Below are 18,861 nucleotides of genomic sequence, written 5' to 3' on the forward strand. Positions count from 1 at the left end.
GATCTAGCTCAAAGACCTTTTGAAAAGATCATGATTGACTATGTTGGTCCTCTCCCTAGAACAAAACGTGGTCACCAGTGGCTACTAACCATTGTAGACGCGTTTAGCAAATTTTCTGTCATGATCCCAACTAAGAATTCAACAGCTTTAACTACAGTAAATGCCCTTAAACGAGGCCTATTTTCCTACTTTGGGTTTCCCCAGTCTATTGTCTCCGATTCTGGCAGTTGTTTCAAATCTCATCAGTTCAAAAACATGTGCGATGAGCTTGGGATTAAACACATTAGGACTTCTCCTTATTACCCGAAAAGTTCGCACGCTGAACGTGTGAACAAAAATATCGGAGTTGCCTTGCGAATTTTCCACCACAAAGACAATACTCAGTGGGATGAAAACCTACATTATTTTCAAACCGCCTTTAATTCTTCTAAGCACGAGAGCACTGGCACTTCACCCTCTGAAATATTTTTGGGATACACTATCCGCACTCCTTTGGAAAATAAATGGAATCTTGACCAACTTCTAGAACCTAATTCTGAACCAAGAAACATGGAACAGAGATGGAGTAAAGCTCTAGACAATCTGATCCGTGCTAAGGATAAAGTATCCAAACAGTATAATAAAGGTCGAGCACAGGTTCCCTTTAGAGTGGGTGATACAGTTATGTATCGACTATTTAACCTGAGTAATGCACCCAAACACATCTCAGCCAAGTTGCAGCCTATGTGGTCTAAACCTTTGGAAATTGAGACCTTTACCTCCCCTGTAACAGTTGCCTTGCGTGACCCAAAAACCAAGAAATTTGTTAGGTCAGCACATGTATCCCATATTAAAAAGTGCATTCTCCCAACTCCACGACAATGATCTGCCACTGGATTTTTCCTCTATTCCGAAAAAGCCATTGTGATATTAGGTTTAATTTGAGTTTATTTTCATTCTTCTTTCTTATTACACCTTACAAATAACATTTCCTTTTCTTTTTCTACTCTTCTTTGGGACCCTGCATTGGTGGCTGTGCCTGACACTGAGGTGGATTTGGCTAAGGAGTTCACCTGCGCGTGCTCTCCTCTTGTTACCTGGTGTTGGGTTTGGCAATTCTGATGTTTGGTCCAAACTGTCTACTATACACTTACACGGGGATGGGTGGTTATGAGATCTGCCATTAAAATTTTTTTTGTTTGAAGTATTTACAGCTTCCTTGATTTAGTATTTATTTATATATTTTTTTCTGTAATCATTAATGGGAGCAGCGACAGTCTCATTGCCTCCTATGCGCAACCCCAAACACACTTCATTAACACATCTTTAACTATCTCTATCCTATTAATTAATTATTTTTGTTGTTGTTAAGTTATAACTTAAGGCATTTAGGGATAGAGAATAATTTGTATCGATAAATGCTTTAGAACCGACATTATTTAGCATTTCCCTTATAGTCGACTGTTCAACAAAGTTTTCTCCTATATACAACTAGGCTAAAGCTTTAGCGAAGCACTCACGCCAGTTAGTCAAACCTTATTTATTGCTATAAATGTTTATCTCTGTGTAATTTAGTGTTTGTGTATGGTTTTTCGTGATAGATATTACTTTGTATTTTCGAGCATGCGTGTTACGACCTTATAATGGTCAGTTATATGTATATTTATTTGTATGTGTTAGTTATATAGAGTGGTTATCCTATCCACATATTAATGGTTATTACCAATCATTTCCTGGCCTACTAACTCTGAGCCAACAGGAGTTTTTTTTTTTCTCTTGAGTTATTGTTTGTTGGCCCATCCTTCTCGATCTGAACACTCCATTTAGGGAAAACTACTCGCCATATGTCACCAAACTATCTTGAAAAACTAATAGGGTAGATAAGTTTAAAGAACTTGTTAGCAGACCAATTCTCCTCTTTCCTTGCCTCTTATGACTGTAGTCACTAGGAGACCTCATCATTTAGATTTGGATTTATTTCTCCAATGGCCATTTCATCTTTTCACCACCTTTCCTATATTTCAAATATTGAAAGAATATGAACAAACTATTAATTGTATATGTTCTTCCAGAGAGGTCATGGGGACCTTTCACTCCCTCTCATTCTGCGTCCGGTAGATTGGCTTGTTGGCAGCAGGCTTGTCTCCCGCTGCGGGAGGGGGGAGGGAAGTAAGGGGAACAGGACTAGGATTATGGCCAGCTACGATGGAAGAAATATTCTATGAGTTACACAAGAATAAAATTTCCTTAACTTCTCCTTTCCTACTTGGCCTATTCTTGGAGGGAAATCTGAGTCTGATGATGGGGCTGAATGAAGGTCGTGATTCTCAGTCAAACACGGTTTCCAGAATACTGATTCCTTTTACCTAGACTATCTTCTATAATTTAATTAAACTTTTTAAAGAAGCCCAACCTTAACCTTGGAAGAGTTAGAAGTATTTAGCAGGTATGTGACATATTGGTGATAGATAGATCTTAGTTGCTTTCCACTTATGGGTTGAAGTTGTCTGTGGTTGAGGACTGGAGCTGTTCAGCGAGAATGGGCGCGGTTTCTGCACCGCCTTTCTGCATGGTAGTGTTATTTGAATATTTTAGTAAACTCTGCGTTCTAGTTTAAGATTTTTGGCTCAATTTAACTTTAACTGGTTCACTTCCAAATAACTTTCCTCTCACCCTTTCTACCACTCTTAATGGCTAAGCCTTCGAACTCCTCGGAGAAGGAGGGGAGGATGCGGCGAGTGCCGCTACAGTTTTGAATTTGGCGCGCGTTATCCGTCTGTTGCCGCGAACGCTTTAGCCAGCTGCGCCGACCTCTAGCCTTTAGCTCAAACAATAGGAGCCTCCTACCATCCGGAATTCTTCCGGACAGGTTCTGGTAGGATGGTTCCTGCTAGGTTTTCAGGCTGTGACCGGAGGTTGTGCACACAGAGAGTCGTTGTGCAGCTTTCGAGCAGGGTGGACCGGGAGAAGTTAGCGTGGGTGGTCTAGATTATAGTAGTATTTTGTTAGGGAACCTTTCGGAACTATACCCAAATTATTAGTATTTATTTAATCATCAAAGCTGGTTAGGTTTTGGAATAGACGGAATCTAGTGGCGGATCCACGGATTATTCCTCTATAAGGTCCCACCTTCCGGTCGCGACGCCACGAGGTCGCAGGCTACATCACTGTATTCAGAACAAGAGCATCAAACATCTGTTCATAACTCTCTTGTCCTTTTCAAACATGGTTAGCAGCATTTCTATAATGTCAAATGAATAGTTTTGATTAGTCACTAGTATTTTGTTATTTTTTATTGTATTATAGAGTTGTGATTGTATCAAGTGACATCAAATGTTTTATCGTGAAGTTTCCCATCAAGTTGTACATAATGGTCCCAGTTTTAAAATATAATAACTATATTGAAATTGTTAAGAGTGTTTGAATGTGAATATGAAGTATTTTTACAAACACAATATTTGACTATTTTTATAAAATTTCAGACAGTTTGTGGAAAGTGGAATTTTTTCAATGTTTTGCGTAAAAACATTTTGTAGACTCTTTGTATATTTTGAACAAATAAACAAAAAACATTTTTTCTTTTTTATGTCTCTACTTTGGAATTTGATTTGTTAATCTTTTAAAGCCAAACTAATCCTAAATTAAAATACAAAAATACACCCAACTGCATATAAATGTTCCTTGTAATGTACTGAAAAGGAAAATATGTACTAGTACTTTACTTCAATAATAAACATTCTTCATATGTTTGAATGATGATATGCACATCTGATAGAATGGTGCCTGACATTATAGGAATTCCAACTGCCAAATTCAGGATTAATATATGCAAAACTCTCCACTACAACTGAGTTCTAAACAAATACCTTGCTATCACTCCTCTGGAGGAATTTCAGAGATGTGAGTGCTAGTTCAGTCTTGCCCTGAGACACCAGCCAGACAGGACTCTCTGGAGACCACCAGTACATCAGCAGGAGAGGCAGGACACAGTAGGAGATGGATATCCAGCAGATGGTTCTCCAGTAAATGAAAGCTGCTTTAGCATACATCACAAGAATACCTGTAAAACTCTGTCAGCTTCATTTGTAACCAACTTTATATACCAAAATTAGCAACCATCATTCAGTTACACAATTAGTTCCCTTTGCAAATTGATTTATAATCAAAATCTTCTGTCAACATTCTTAATCAATACTATTAAATTCTAAAAGCACACAATATTAAATTGAGACTATTGTGAAAGTATAAACCCTCATATGAGGTCAACGAATTACCCAAAGATGCCAGAAAAGGTGATGTACAAATGAGGGCTCCTCTGTGGTCTGGTTTGGCAACTTCTGTGATATATACCACAGCTGGGATACAAGCTAAACCTGCAACAATATTTTGAACCTTCATTAACCCTGGAACTGGCAATCGATATTATAATGTTGACCTGAATTGATTCTGATGTGGCAATCCACATAAAGCCGATTTGACAAGCACCCATTTTGATAGTTCATACAGTACATAAGTCTACACTACCAACATTAATTTTTATATACCATTTCAAACAAAGATAATTGCTGATTTCAATTGTGAAATGTTTTTTGCTGTTTTAGTAACAGTGATGTCACAGTAACATAAACTTTTTTGAAGCATGTATCCAGGCCCGTGTGCATGGGGGGGGGTTTTTTGGGGTTCAACCCCTCCCCCCTTGAAGATTGGGATATATCATATTGTTTCCATATATCAGTTTAATTGTGCTCTATTGCGCCGTCAGTTTACGCGCATGCGCGCGCAAATATTTCCAATCGTTTGAATGCGCGCGCTTTCCGCCTGATTTGTGTTATATACTGTTTAAAAATTGGAGCTCCGACGCGCTACACAATTGGTTGCGCGGGACCAAAAACGGAGCGCGCATGCGCGGACCAGAGCGATAGAGCGACGGAGCGTTCTACCATGAGTGAAAATCGATTGAACGGATTGGCATCACTGAACATTCATCGAGACATTGAAATAGATGTGAACTCAGTATTAGATGAATTTTTTTTCTGTACCTCGACACATCAACTTATTGAAAGAGTAGATCACATATGTTTTTATTTGAAAAAGTTTTTACTTTTAGAATGAGTTACAAATGTATTAAAAGTATGTAGTTTTACAATTTTATAATAAACTCATTTTCCATACGTATTAATTTTTAATCTATTACTTATTTAAGTTTCTTCTTTTTTATTTCATAAAATAAGTATAGAACCCCCCCCCTAAATAAAATTCTGCGCACGGCCCTGCATGTATCAGTCTGTTTTGCTCTTTAGACATAGTCACAAAAGGATTTATTAATTACTTATAAATGAGTTTATTGAGGTTTTTTAATCAATACATAGTGTTTTTGTTAGTAATTTCATGGTTTTATATGTGATAGGTTGTATTTAGTAACCTAAGGTCAATCTAGGCTATTGTGCAGTGCAGTGAAAGTGTTTGGGAGCCACAATATTATATATCTTGACAGTGACACCTAGGTTTCACTTCATGCTTTCTGGAACCCCAAACTAAGCCAATATTTCAGTAAAAGTTAAAAATTAGTATTTATTTATTGTAAAAATAATTAATGAAATATTTACAAATCAAAATTTACTTTTTTAACCCTCCATCTGTTAGACGACTAGTCACTAGTCGCCAAAAAATGTTTCTCCAATGTTGAACGACTAGTCACTTAGTCGTTCATGCAGTCATCTTTTTAATCAAACTTTTCCTTTCGAAAATAAGATTTTAGTAAGACAAATATTATATCACATTAATTTGGAGGTTTCACAGAATAATTTGATGTATAGTTTATTGAATAATAATGCCTAATAAGTGTGCACTGAAATTATAAAGTTGCAATACAAATGTTCGTTTGCCGTGTCTGCTCGCGCCCATCGAGAGAACGGAAAAAAACGGGATTTTTCCCTATACTCTTGACGAGGGAAATGTTGTGTGGGAATGAGCTTGGCTACATCACTGCGTTCGGAATTCCTTTCTTTACAAGAACATCTGCTTCAAACATCTATTTTTAGCTCCACATTGTGAAGAAAGACCTTCGAAGCGACCATTGTTTGCGACATTTCTGTAATGTTAGACGACTAGTTTGACTAGTCGCTAGTATTTTGGTGTATATAATACTATTATTAGTGATGTGTTTATATCAAAGTACATCAAAATTTTTTCGTTGTGAAATTTGCCACCTAGTGATATGAACATCTTCATGGAATTAATCAAGTGTGTGCGTGTATTTGATGAACAAACTTTATAAATTTCGAGGGGACTGTGACCGCCATATTGATTCACCGGCATCACTGACTGTGCATTTGAACTTGTGTTGTAAGTTCTAGGATTTTATTTATACACAGTAAGGTGAAGAATGGTTTTTGTTTTTGTTTCATATATTGCATAATAATTTATTGACATACACAGGTGAGCCTGTAGGCTAAATTTTTAATTATAAAACTTTTATACACAGGAATAGGCCTAGTTTACAAATAGTGTTTATTTTATTTATTTTTATTTATTTATTTTTATTTATCGAACAATATGAGTGACCTAGTAAATAAGTCAGGTGAACTCAGACAATTACTCTTAGATGATGAGTTTCTAACCGACAGTGAAATTGATTGAAACGCCCCCCGTAACATCAACACCAATTCACCCTGGGCCCCAGCACATCTGCAGGGATTTCAAGACTCTCGTCCTCTCTAGGCCTAAGGGAGGTGAATTCCTCCGATATAGAGGTGGCAAATGAATCGGAGAGTGAAAATGGATTCTTTGATGGTCGATGACATCTTTGCCCTGTCTGAAAATGATTTGGATGTGTCGCTCACAGACTTTTCGAGTGGTAGTGGGGACGATTACGAACCACTAGAAGGGGAGGAAGAAAGTTCAAGCGATGATGCCCAGAAACGCCCCAGAAAAAGAAGACGGCGACAGCCTTTGGCATCCCCGCCACCTACTGCGGAATTACCATATTTAGCTTGCTGAGCCACCGGCTGTACAACCCTCACCACCAGCTGCGGATCAACAGGCAGTACAACTCCCATCACCAGCTGCGGAGCCACCGGCTGTACAACCCCCCATCACCAGCTGCGGATCCACCGGCTGTACAACCCCCACCATCAGCTGCGGAGCCCCAACTTCCTCCTGTCCAGCCATTGTGGTTGAGGGCGTATCCTCCTGAGAGGCCAAGACAGGTGAATCTAAATTTAAGGTTAGAGGCCCTGGACCTCGACACACCGAAAGGTGTTCGAAGCCAATAGACTTTTTTTATCTGTTCATGAACAATTTTGTTTGGAACCTGATGGTTCGGGAAACAAACAATTTTGCTCAAAGACACATTGATTCACTACGAGCTAGAGGGAGGCTTCGTCCCAGTTCACGGCTTGCTCTCCTTGGGTCAATGTGACTGTTGAAGAGATAAAGAAGTTTTGGGCTCTACTAATCAGCATGGGGCTTACGAAAAGAAAGACTGTTGAATCATACTGGTCGACCCACCTAGTCTGTTCATACCTTTCTTTTCTAAGGACCATGACATTACGTAGGTTTCAACAGATCCTAGGCATGTTTCATGTATCGAATCGTGAATCTCCAAACAAGGGCCACCCTGGGTATGACCCTTGGGTGAAGGTGCGTGATTTTATCGATCACATGAACGATGCCTTCAGGTCTCACTTTGTGCCAAGCCAGGAAATCTGTATTGATGAAAGTATGATTGGCATGAAGAAACCGTTGTACTTTTATTCAATACATGGCTAATAAACGGCACGCAAGGTTTGGCATAAAGAAATTCGAACTTTGTGATTCTGCGACGGGATATGTCATGCAATCGGCATTATATTCAGGCAAGGACTTTTTGGAAGGTGGATCTGATCCATTTAACCAAAAAGTTGTGGATGACTTGATGACGAATGCTGGCCTATACCGTAAATATTACCACCTGTTTACCGACAATTTTTTACACAAAAGTCCTCTTGCAAAATTTTTATTCACAAGGAAGACCTTTCTTACAGGCACTATCAGTAAAGGAAGCAGATTTATTTCAAATCTTGTAAAAGAATCTAACATATCAGTTGGCGAATCCCTATATTTCAGGAAAAAACAAGGTGCTTATCGTGAAATATAGGGAACGCAAAACTAGAAAACCTGTCATGCTTAATCACTACGGCCTACCATGCAGAGGATCAGGAGGTGGTAAGTCGTAGTGGTAAGCACAGTATCAAACCGGTGGTAATAGCAGGATACAATCAACACATGGGGGGTGTTGATTGCAAAGATAAAAGTATTTTTTCACTTGACCTGCAGCCGCACAACCAAGCGATACTGGAAGAAAATTGTATACAATTTTGTTGATATGGCGCTCCTAAATGCTTATATCTTGTACAGATACCACTCTGAAAAGCCTATGAGCAGAATGGGAGTTTATGAACAACATTGTAGACAGTCTTCTTTTAGTTGCTGCTCCAGTTTCCTCAGGGTGATGCACCTCTACATCAGCGCCCCCTCCCCCCCACCAATCATACCTTGCAATCCTTGCCGGGGAAAAAACAATAGAAAGTGTACAGTGTGTAATAAAAAAACTACAATCTGGTGTGCCGATTGTAAAATTGGAATCCACTACAAGTGCCAACCCAAGTTTGAACACTTACCTCCTTCGTCCTGAACAGAGAAGACGTCGAGTGGTCAACTCGTCGTCTTCCAGCGAGTCCGACTAATTTTTTGGATTAAAAAAATGCCATGGATTTATGTATGTACATATTTTTTATTATTACAATAAATTTTACTTCATTTGAAGCATTTTTCTGTCAGTATATTGTGTGTTTTTATCAACTTTTATTTCCTGGAAAAAAAACAATTCTCAGAATTTACAACAAAATTTTTTACATATAAACATAGAAAATAAGCTAAATAATATATTTTTCTGTTCTAAAATTTTATGCTCTACAACATAGAGAATGTCTAAAAATATAATAAGCATACAGAAAATATCTAAAAATGTTGGAATGTGATTATGTAATTTTTTGTAAAAATACATCGATTCACAATTTACCAAAAATAATGTAAACACTTTTGGGAAAGTGTAATTTTTTTAATGTGTTTTGCATAAAGAACCTTTCTTAGAAGATTTTGTATATCTTGAAAAGTGATAAAAAAATTATTAATATTTTTTATGAGGCTTTACTTTTGGATTTTTTTTTTTTTTTTTTTTTTTTTTTTTTTTTTACTTATAATGAAAAAAAAGTACTAAATAGAAATTAAAAAATTACTCCAACTGCATATACATGTTTCTGGTTTCATACTGAAAAAGAAAATATATAATAGTGTATACTTTACTTCAAAAATAAACATTCTACATAGGTTTGAATGAAGGTGTGCACAACTAGCAAAATAGTGCCTGCCATTATAGGAATTTGAAAACTGCCAGATCCAGGGTTAATCTTCATTTTTGAAAACGATTGTGTCTATAGTAACAAATTTAGGTACATCCTATCAATTTTCAAATATAAATATTAAAAAATAATATATTTGGAAATTGGTTAATTATATTTGAAAATTTGTTATTAATTTTTTTTATTGTTTTGGAGTTAATATAATTCTCTAAATTCTTGTATGTTTTGAGAAAATTTAGTGTAAGATTTGTTTTTTAATTTTTTTTAAAAATAATCGTATGCATAGTAACAAATTTAACCTTTCGTGTACCATTTGAGGGTTTTAAAATATATTCAATTTGTCTTAAAGAGAACCTGGATACCATTATATATTTTCTAAAACTATATAAAATGAAGAATAAATTGGCCATCTCAGATTATGATATTTATTATATTAAAACATTTTACCAGGTGCAGTCCCACTACTTAAAAAAAAGAGAAAACACTTATTTTGGGTAGTCATATATATTTATCTATATTATTATGCAAAACCAATGTATTACACATATAGGTTTATAGTAAAAATGTATTTTTACAACACAGCACACAATTGTGGTACATGGCATATTCAACTAGTGTTTGCTTACCACAAAGATTCAATTTTGCAAATGATAATAAAACCACATACTATCATGACAGTTTTTACTTCCTGCAGTTGGTTGCAGTGACTAATATTACAGAAAATTGTAATTTTTATAACACTGGATATTTTATACTGTAGTACACCAGGTGTAATATTTACTGTATTCATGTGAAATATAATAAGAAATTATACAACTTAGACTTATCATATAGTACTATTTAAAATACTAAGGCAAATAAAATGCACAATAATTCATCTACGCTTACAAACATAATATATGATATTTGTTATGTATTTTATTGCACTTTGCTAATATATTGTGTATTTTAAACTGTTACTGTATGCACTTAAACTATAGCACACTACGTACACTTAAAAGTACCTGTTGAAGAGTGCGGGCGTGCTGACACTTCTACTGTTGCCTGACACAAAGGAGTAAAGTGCTTTTACACTTTCGAATAGTGAAACAAAAACATCACCCAAACAACTCCTTTAAATGATCAATGAAGTCAAAAGTAGTGTTTTTATTATGACGTCTCTTTGATGGCACGGTTATGTGCCGCGTGCCTACAGCACAACACTCTAGCACACAACACTGTCACAGGACTTATTCCCCCAATCGTTCCACTGTTAGGTATACAGTTTATAACCTCTAAATACTGTTTATAATGCCATAACAGAGATAATTATTTATTTACAGTCCTCAAACCTCCAAAAACTAGTTTTTATTAAATTTGTCAAAACTACAAATTATAGACAAAAATGTAAGTTGTCCTGGACAATCACTGCACAAATACGATGTGAGCTTTTTTTTCAATTCATTTTCTGCATAAACCATGCACTTTTTTCTTTTCCGATAATCCTTCTGGTATCGTTCTTCATTTTGGACTAGGTGGTGATGAGAGTTCCCTTGGAAGAGTTCTGACAGGCTATACTGGATTTGGGGAAAAAGAGCATCTACCAATTTGTCTCTAAAATCTAAAAATGTAATTTTTTCCTGCCTGCATTCATGTTCAGAAAGAACACACAATTCACCAAATACATTTGAATAAAATGTACAAATATCTTTTGTACCACCTGATAAGTTTTTTCTTTCTATAGGGTAGTAAGACGTTTAGGGTAGTAATAGGGTAGTTTCTTTCTATCAGTTGGTCTGCTCTGTCCACTTCTTTCATATGGGCATTATAATGTACTATAGGTTTAGGTTTTTCTTTTTGTTTCTCTCTTTCCATAGTATTTTCAAACTGAGTACAGATGTATAGAACATTCTGCTAATCTCTCCATTTTCCCACTAAAACCCCATTTCCATACTGGCAGGTAGTTTCACCCTCATTCAATTTGGCTGTAGCAACGGGTCATAGGTTGAACTTTCGGTCAACCCGTAAGGTGCCCATAGAATAAATTTTGTGGGCAATGAGTTTACTTGCAAGTGTCACGCTGTTGTGAAAATTGTCCATGTAGAGAGCATGACCTTTGTTCAAAAAGTCTTGCATGAGGTGCATTTCAAAATTTCCTGAGTGTCCTTCCTCCCCTCCCTAAATCATACAGACTTTCAGAGTACTACAGAGGGTGTAAAATTTTATCCCATAGTTATGGCGCGTTCCTTCCACATACTGTCTGGGGGGCAAAAACAAACTCAAAATTAATTGAAATTTTTCATGGCTTATTTGTTCTCAAAAAAACTGCAGATCTTATTTCATGTCAGTCTTCCAGTAATATTGAATGCAGTTTATTCTAATTGTTCTAATGTGTATCAGTACACCAATACAAATTATTAATTTAGGAACCTTCAGTTCTACATGTGTATAAGAAAGCTTGGCATGGTTTTTAGGTCACAAAAAAGTTTGATAACATTGGTGTATCAGTAGATTTCTTCCAAAAAAACAATATCTTCAAAATTATTGAACCATTCAATTGTTTCTGGAATAGATATCAGTAGTTTGTTGTCTCCAGTAAAAGGAATATCCCTCATTCCAGGTGCTGAAACATGGCCCCATGCCATGTTTCAGCGCTACATCGAAGGCCAAATCATCACCACTGTCAGGAGAGTCAATGTATTGTCGGTTGAATTATCGTCTGAATCACTCAGTGGATCGTCACAATTGAAGTCATTCTCATTCGCACAAGTAATTTTAGGTATAAACTAAAAGCAAACCGTACAGTCATACACGTGACACGCCGACATACAAACAAAGGAGGTGCTCGCTGAAACCGTGCCACGTAACCAGGGAGAAACCAACACAATTGTAAGGTTATGCTCAATATTAGAACAGAGCACATACATTCAACCTTCTACACTGCAAGCTAAGCTCGCACTGAAGTCATTTGTGTTGAGCGACATGGTGGCATAATTCCATAGCCTGTACCAGACCTGGTGGGAAAGGGTGTGGCACTTAACACCCTTTTTTTCGTATAAAAAAATTTTACTAAACATACTTTTAGCCCTGGAAATGATTACTGACATATAAATATTTATTTCATTAATTACCTCTATCATTCCTAATTTTTAGTGTGTTAACATGATTTGTGTTTTGATTTTAGAACATCATCCCCATTTGGCTTTGATGGAAGCCTGAGGACGACATTCTAATATCGAAAAAACGTATAGCCATGCTAACAAATTTTGAATGTATGACAAAGATAATTAATTAATTTAATATTTATATAAAATACATTTTTTGAGAATCTTAACATACAAATAGAGTTCTTTGACAGGAATAAATGAGTATTAGATAAGTTGACTTTTAAATACATTACATTAATCAAACTAAAAGGCAGTTTAAATGATTTACGTTACACATTTTATAGTTCTCATTTACGTTTTGAAACAATTTTACTTAAGTGAGAGGTAAATTAATAAATGTTTAATATTTTTCCAAACTGAATCTAACTATCTTAATAAAATTAAGAGACAGTTCAATGGTAAACAAACATCCTTTGCAAATCTAACAAAAATTTATAGCTTTAAAACACTCAATTGTGGACAGTGAATTTTAACAAAATGTCAGCCATTCAAGTGTGTTGAGTGTCCACGAATACTCTCATAGTACATGCACTCTCAATCAACATGTGTTCAATTACCAAGATGAAAGTCATGTGTTGTTCTAAAAACTATATCCTTATCCTGCAAGGATGGATATAGTTATGTTAGTTATATAGTTATGGATATAGTTAATGTTATAACAAGTGTCTTTGTACCCATAGAGAAGACAGTGAGGATCCTGCCAACCACGAGAAAGGGAACACCAGTCGCCACTGCTATACAAAACCAGCCTGTTACATAGGGCAAGATGGCAACCCTGATGGTGTTGAGACGTCCGATCTTGTCTATGATACACCCCGCTACCATGGACCCCGCTGGCAACATCAGTGCTACCACACTACCTGAACAAAACCAATGTGTGATAGAGCATCAGAAATACTTTAATGACAATAGATAATATAATTTAGTAGGCTAATAAAATGGTCTTATTACATTATAAAATCTAAACAAAACTAAATAAAAAGTTATCCAAGAACTATAATTTATATAAATAATCCGAATTAATGTAACTTAAAGTATAGCAAATACTATTTACACATCTTTGTAATAAATTATAATTTATTATGTCTTGAAATTTGACAAAAACATTGGTTTTTTTTTATTCTACATTACAAAGACTTAACTCTTTGTTGACAACTGACGGCAGAGAAATTATTGAGTCAGTATTATAACATTTATTATTGTGCATGGGTGAGTCCTTGCTTTCCAAGATCTCTGTAATAAATATAATTATCATACGTTACAATTTAACTACTATCATTTATATACCCAATTTTTTAATAGTACCACACAGTGTGTACTTCAAAATATTAATATCATCATATACTTTTATTTTCAAACCAAAAGTGGTTTTGTAAACTTTTTATTTTATGCAATATTATATTTTAACTCAAATTATTGTTTTGCATGGGTTAATTTTTTTTATTTAAAAAATGTAGGTACATTTTTAATTACTTTCTGAAATAAATATATAAAATTTCAATTTTAAGCCGAATAAATATTATAATTATTTAAATAAACAAGGTATGATAAATATTGTTAAGCTTTCGAATATTTCCCAATGCCAACAGAACAGTTATTTTATTTGTGATTTTGGTCAAACATCCTTTTTTGTGGGACATAAATGTTTTGGATACCGAAAAATAATGTTGGTCTTAAACGAATTAGAGGAATATTTTCTTTGCAAAACACATTCATACTACCACATATATTGTGAAGACATCAGACAGTCCAAATGAGGTATTGTTTTCCAAGTTAGAAATGGACTTAGAACTAATTGGAAATTAATGACTGCAAGTTGACAGAGCAAACTAAAAAATAGCCCTTTCAGCTCAATGGAAAGAAATAGGTAGATTTTGTAACAACTAAAGTATTAATAATAAATTTCTTATGAGAGTTAGTTACATGTAACTAATGTCTCGAAAAAAGGTTTGAAATGCAAAAATTTGTTTATTATACAATGTTTTGGAAATACAAGTATTCTAGAACGCTTTTTCTTTCTCTAGGTCTACACATAACGGAGCTAAGAAGTAAAAAAGTTTAAATGGGCGCCATATTAGAGAGAAATGGCTTATCAAAATGGCCAACAAACTTAGCCAAGAAATTTTAAAGTGTAAATTTGTAGACTACGTTTAAGCTTTTTAGACAGTTATTGTTTCCACAAGCCATGTTACATAACATATATATAACAGCTTATCTAGATTAGGCACCTTCCATAACTATTCAACTAGACACCGTAATCAATTGGCAGCTCCACAGATTAATTTGCAGTTCACAAGGAAAAAACCAATAGTTGCAGGCATTAGATTTTACAATAATTTACCTAAAGATATTTTAGCAATTGACAATTTTCAAAACTTTAAAAATAAGCTAAAGCAGTATTTGATCAGTCGACCACTTTATTCATTTGATGAGTTTTTTGTCTTTAGTTAGTAGCCTTAAGGACTAAAATGTAAAATACACAAGATAATCTTGTACATAATGATAACCGTTATAATGACCGATTTGTCATGGGCCTAGAATATAAATTTTGTAGATTGAGTAGGCATTATGCACCTTGTATTATCTTATGATACCATAGTTATTGTAATGTATGGTATATTGTAAACTGACGCCATTTTATGTTTGTTACATGTTATGTACAAATTATGAATAAAGCGAATTTGTATTGTATATATATATATATATATATATATTATGTATATATATATATATATATATATATATATATATATATATATATATATATATATATATATATTAATGTAATGAAAAGTAACAAAAACCCTTTTAAAAATCTTTTTATTGATACACGTGTTTTGGTTTTTAACCCATTGGCCATGTATCACGGAACGGTTCCGTGACAGCTAGTCTGGGCTCAAAATTTATATCACGGAACCGTTCTGTGACAAGTACAGCGCCATCAAAATAATTTTTTTTAAACTCCTTTTTCAACTAAATGTTAGTATAAATTAGACTAATATTGTTGTAACACATAAGAAAAACTGCAATACTACAGTTAATTGAAATTTAAATGAATAATAAGTTACTATAAGAATATTAGTGTACTACAAGAGAAAAAAATCAATATTCTTGAAATTTTCAGTATTTAGAAAAACATTTATTCTGATAAATTATGCATACACATATTATATATATACACATATTCTAGTATTGCTAGGTAGAGAAATACATTTCAAATAAAATAAAAGCAACAATGGGGTATTTTATTTTATATTATAATATAATATAATTTAAAATTTTAAAAATTCTAAAACTTTTTTAGTTTGTACAGCATTATTATTTTTAAATTATGACCAAATATATCACTATTTATTTATTATTAAAGCCCATTTCATGTTAATCCAAAAAAGATATAAAATATAACCAAATGACTTGAAAAATAAATTTTTTATAAACATATAACAAAACTCTTATGTTTTTAGCATTTTTAATACGATAACTCCAGTTGAGCTGATAGTAAAAATATGTATAAGCCAATGGGTTAACCATCATCAGTGTACATTAACCTCTAAATAAAAAATATTCAGTATATTTATATACTCAATATATATATATATATATATATATATATATATATATATATATATTTATTTATTTATACATATACACTTTGAAATGGGGGATGATTTTGGGCTCTGGGAATGATGTTGGTAAAGTTATGTAGAAAGTTTCCTAAGTGCTGCCATGAGGACAATTTTATTGTATCAGGCAATTTATGCAAAATCTACGTTATAACTGTGAATAACATATCTCACCTAGCCAAGACATGTCTTCTTCAGTCACTCTTATATCTGATTTTGGAGATTCAAGATATGGAATCACTATGTAGGAGAATCCTACAACTGCCCCTACTGCAAAATGTAGAGATGCTGCTGATAAACAAGCAAGTATCTGGAAACAAATTACTACATGTAGTTATCCTTTCACAGTTGTACATCTAAAGGCCAATTAAAAAGATACATGACAATAACAAAGAATTATCTGCTACAACAGATGTTACAGATCTTTGTTACTGTTTACAATTCAAAACTAACTTGTATTTAATTAAGATTACGCAGCTTTAGATTGTCATTAATAAATGTTCATTTTGAATGATCAAGGTTTACATGACATTTTTAATTTCAGATATTCTACATTGAATATTGTGAATTTTAAATAAATGATTAAATATTACAACTATATATCAATCAAAAAAGCAACATTTTTAATCACTTGGTGATAGTTTTTGTTAAACAATTACAGAATAAGGCACAATTTTATTACTTTTTGTTTTGTAATTGATTATACTGTCCTTTGTTCCCACTTGCAAACATGACACTATAAAATAGTGATATATGAAGTGGATTTAAATTTGGATTCCTCTAACAGAATAGCAATTATGTTAGTTCAATATTCTATTAATAATTAATTTCAATGCGTTTTTTACTGATAAGACTAGTGAAGGGTTTTAGCTGAAAAACCATTCCCTCCCGGTCTTTGCAGTAGGTACGATTCCAGCCCTGCCAATTTCATAAAATATTAACTATAAAAATATTTACTTCCTCCTATCATTTTAGAGCTGTAAATTTCAACTACATTAATCAAACCATTCAGTGTACTAAATTAATGTAAACTTATAACTGAATGTTGATTTGTGGTAATTTTGGCAGTCCCACAGCCATGGGTGTAATTTGGGGTCTTAGACTGGAGGTCAGGAAGGAAAATAAATGTGCCTAATTTTCAGAACCCTTGAGTTTATAATATCAAAAACCACTGTTCAATTAAAAAAAAAAAAAAAAAAAAAAAAAACTGTCATTGGTAGTATGAAAAATACCCTTAGGTATCATACTTATATTGCATTCTACTTATTGGTGACAATCTCAACTTTAATAACTGTTGCTTATTGAATCACATTATTAACATAAAGTTGACTGTACCAACAATCAATCAGTGATATATCCAGTGTTTGAGGTGCCCACATCCACCATCTCATACTTCACGGAGAAGAGGGGCAGTGGCGTATATAGAAAATTGTTTCAGGGGGGAGGAGGGGGCTGACACTCTGGGTGGTTTAGGAACTATAAAATACCTCCTAAAAATAGGGGCACGTGAAATTGTTGAACTTTAAGACCTCATACATTTGTTCTAGCTTAAAACAAAATACTGGGCAATTTTAATGTTTGACTTTCAAAATTTCATGGAGACTGGAACCCCTTCCCTCTTATATACACTCATGAGAGGGGATTAGATTGATCTCAGTTTTTAAATTTAAGACTATGTATTGAAGATAGTGTTTTTGGAAAATGTTGATCAACACACAAGAACTCAAATCTCTGTGTTGCAGAGACTAACTAGCAAATTTAATTTCTCTTAATCTTATATTACACAACCCTCTCTATGAATACCTTAGAGTAGAGTTACAACTGCAATCCAAACCCCTAAATGCAATACACATTAATTAATCATGACCATAATCACCTTTATTTCCTCACATTTGAATTTGATAACGTAAGTACAGTATACTTCTTGTGTCTAACTACAATAATAATGTTGTAATAACCAGGAAAATGTAAGAACATGCTTTAAGAAAATAAATAGGACCTCTAAGACAAAGCTTATATAGACAGTCCATCATTGAAAAATGTTATTAGTTTCAGCACCAGAATAACAATTACAACTAAAATTATATAATTGTTTTGCACAATACATCAGTCATCTCAGAATGTAATATAATCATAACAAAACAACACAGAAATAAGTAAAGAAATATGAGATAGCTTGTAGAATTTACAGTTAGGTATATTTTAATTAATATATAAACATTTCCTCATTTATTCCCTTTTCTAACCTGAGGCCAGAAAGAAGACTCCCGCAATTGTGAGTTGACTTCATACACAGCTGACTTGCCTCCAACTGCTGACATCTCAACTGTTTCCTCCAATTCAGCATGCATCTTGATTGTCAGCTGTTCCTACTCCTAAGCACCTATTTAAGATTTCAAACAAATATAATTGAAATAAATCTTGACAATAGTTTGAGATTTTATTAATTTTTTTGTTATTTAACTCTGAGTGACAAGAGCCAATTTAGTTGGATCACAAGTAATTCCAAGAAGTTCCACGGGACAAAGAGGTCAGCCTGCCGGTATTTAAAAAAAGTGGAAAGGACCAACTAGATTTACTTTTTTAATATTTCTTATTCTGGGTTAAGTAAATGTTAAATATGGCATTATAACGTCTAATTTTACAGATAATTAAGCAAATAAAAATAGATTATCTATCTTGATTTGATTTGTTACAGCTGATAAAAGTGAT

At 33.9% G+C, this 18,861-nt stretch overlaps 1 protein-coding gene across 6 annotated transcripts in view; it reads right to left on the minus strand.

Moving 5' to 3' along the window:
• Positions 1–18,861, minus strand: part of LOC124352929 (facilitated trehalose transporter Tret1-like) — a 38,798-nt gene that overhangs the window by 16,130 nt on the left and 3,807 nt on the right. For 4 of the 6 annotated variants that reach the window (XR_006921552.1, XR_006921553.1, XM_046802662.1 and 1 more), the window contains 5 exons: positions 18,396–18,532; positions 16,324–16,459; positions 13,201–13,386; positions 4,254–4,352; positions 3,846–4,039 (listed from right to left, as the gene is read on the minus strand). Coding sequence is in view for 4 of the 6 variants with exons in the window: in XM_046802662.1 (XP_046658618.1) it covers positions 3,846–4,039; positions 4,254–4,352; positions 13,201–13,386; positions 16,324–16,459; positions 18,396–18,500 (720 nt within the window). In the remaining 2 variants the exon portion in view is untranslated. Of the gene's footprint in view, positions 1–3,845; positions 4,040–4,253; positions 4,353–13,200; positions 13,387–16,323; positions 16,460–18,395; positions 18,533–18,861 lie in introns of those variants that run through there. The other 2 variants (XM_046802663.1, XM_046802664.1) reach the window with 2 other exon arrangements.

The sequence above is a fragment of the Homalodisca vitripennis genome, chromosome 1 (assembly GCF_021130785.1).
Source record: "Homalodisca vitripennis isolate AUS2020 chromosome 1, UT_GWSS_2.1, whole genome shotgun sequence".
Classification (NCBI taxonomy): domain Eukaryota; kingdom Metazoa; phylum Arthropoda; class Insecta; order Hemiptera; family Cicadellidae; genus Homalodisca; species Homalodisca vitripennis.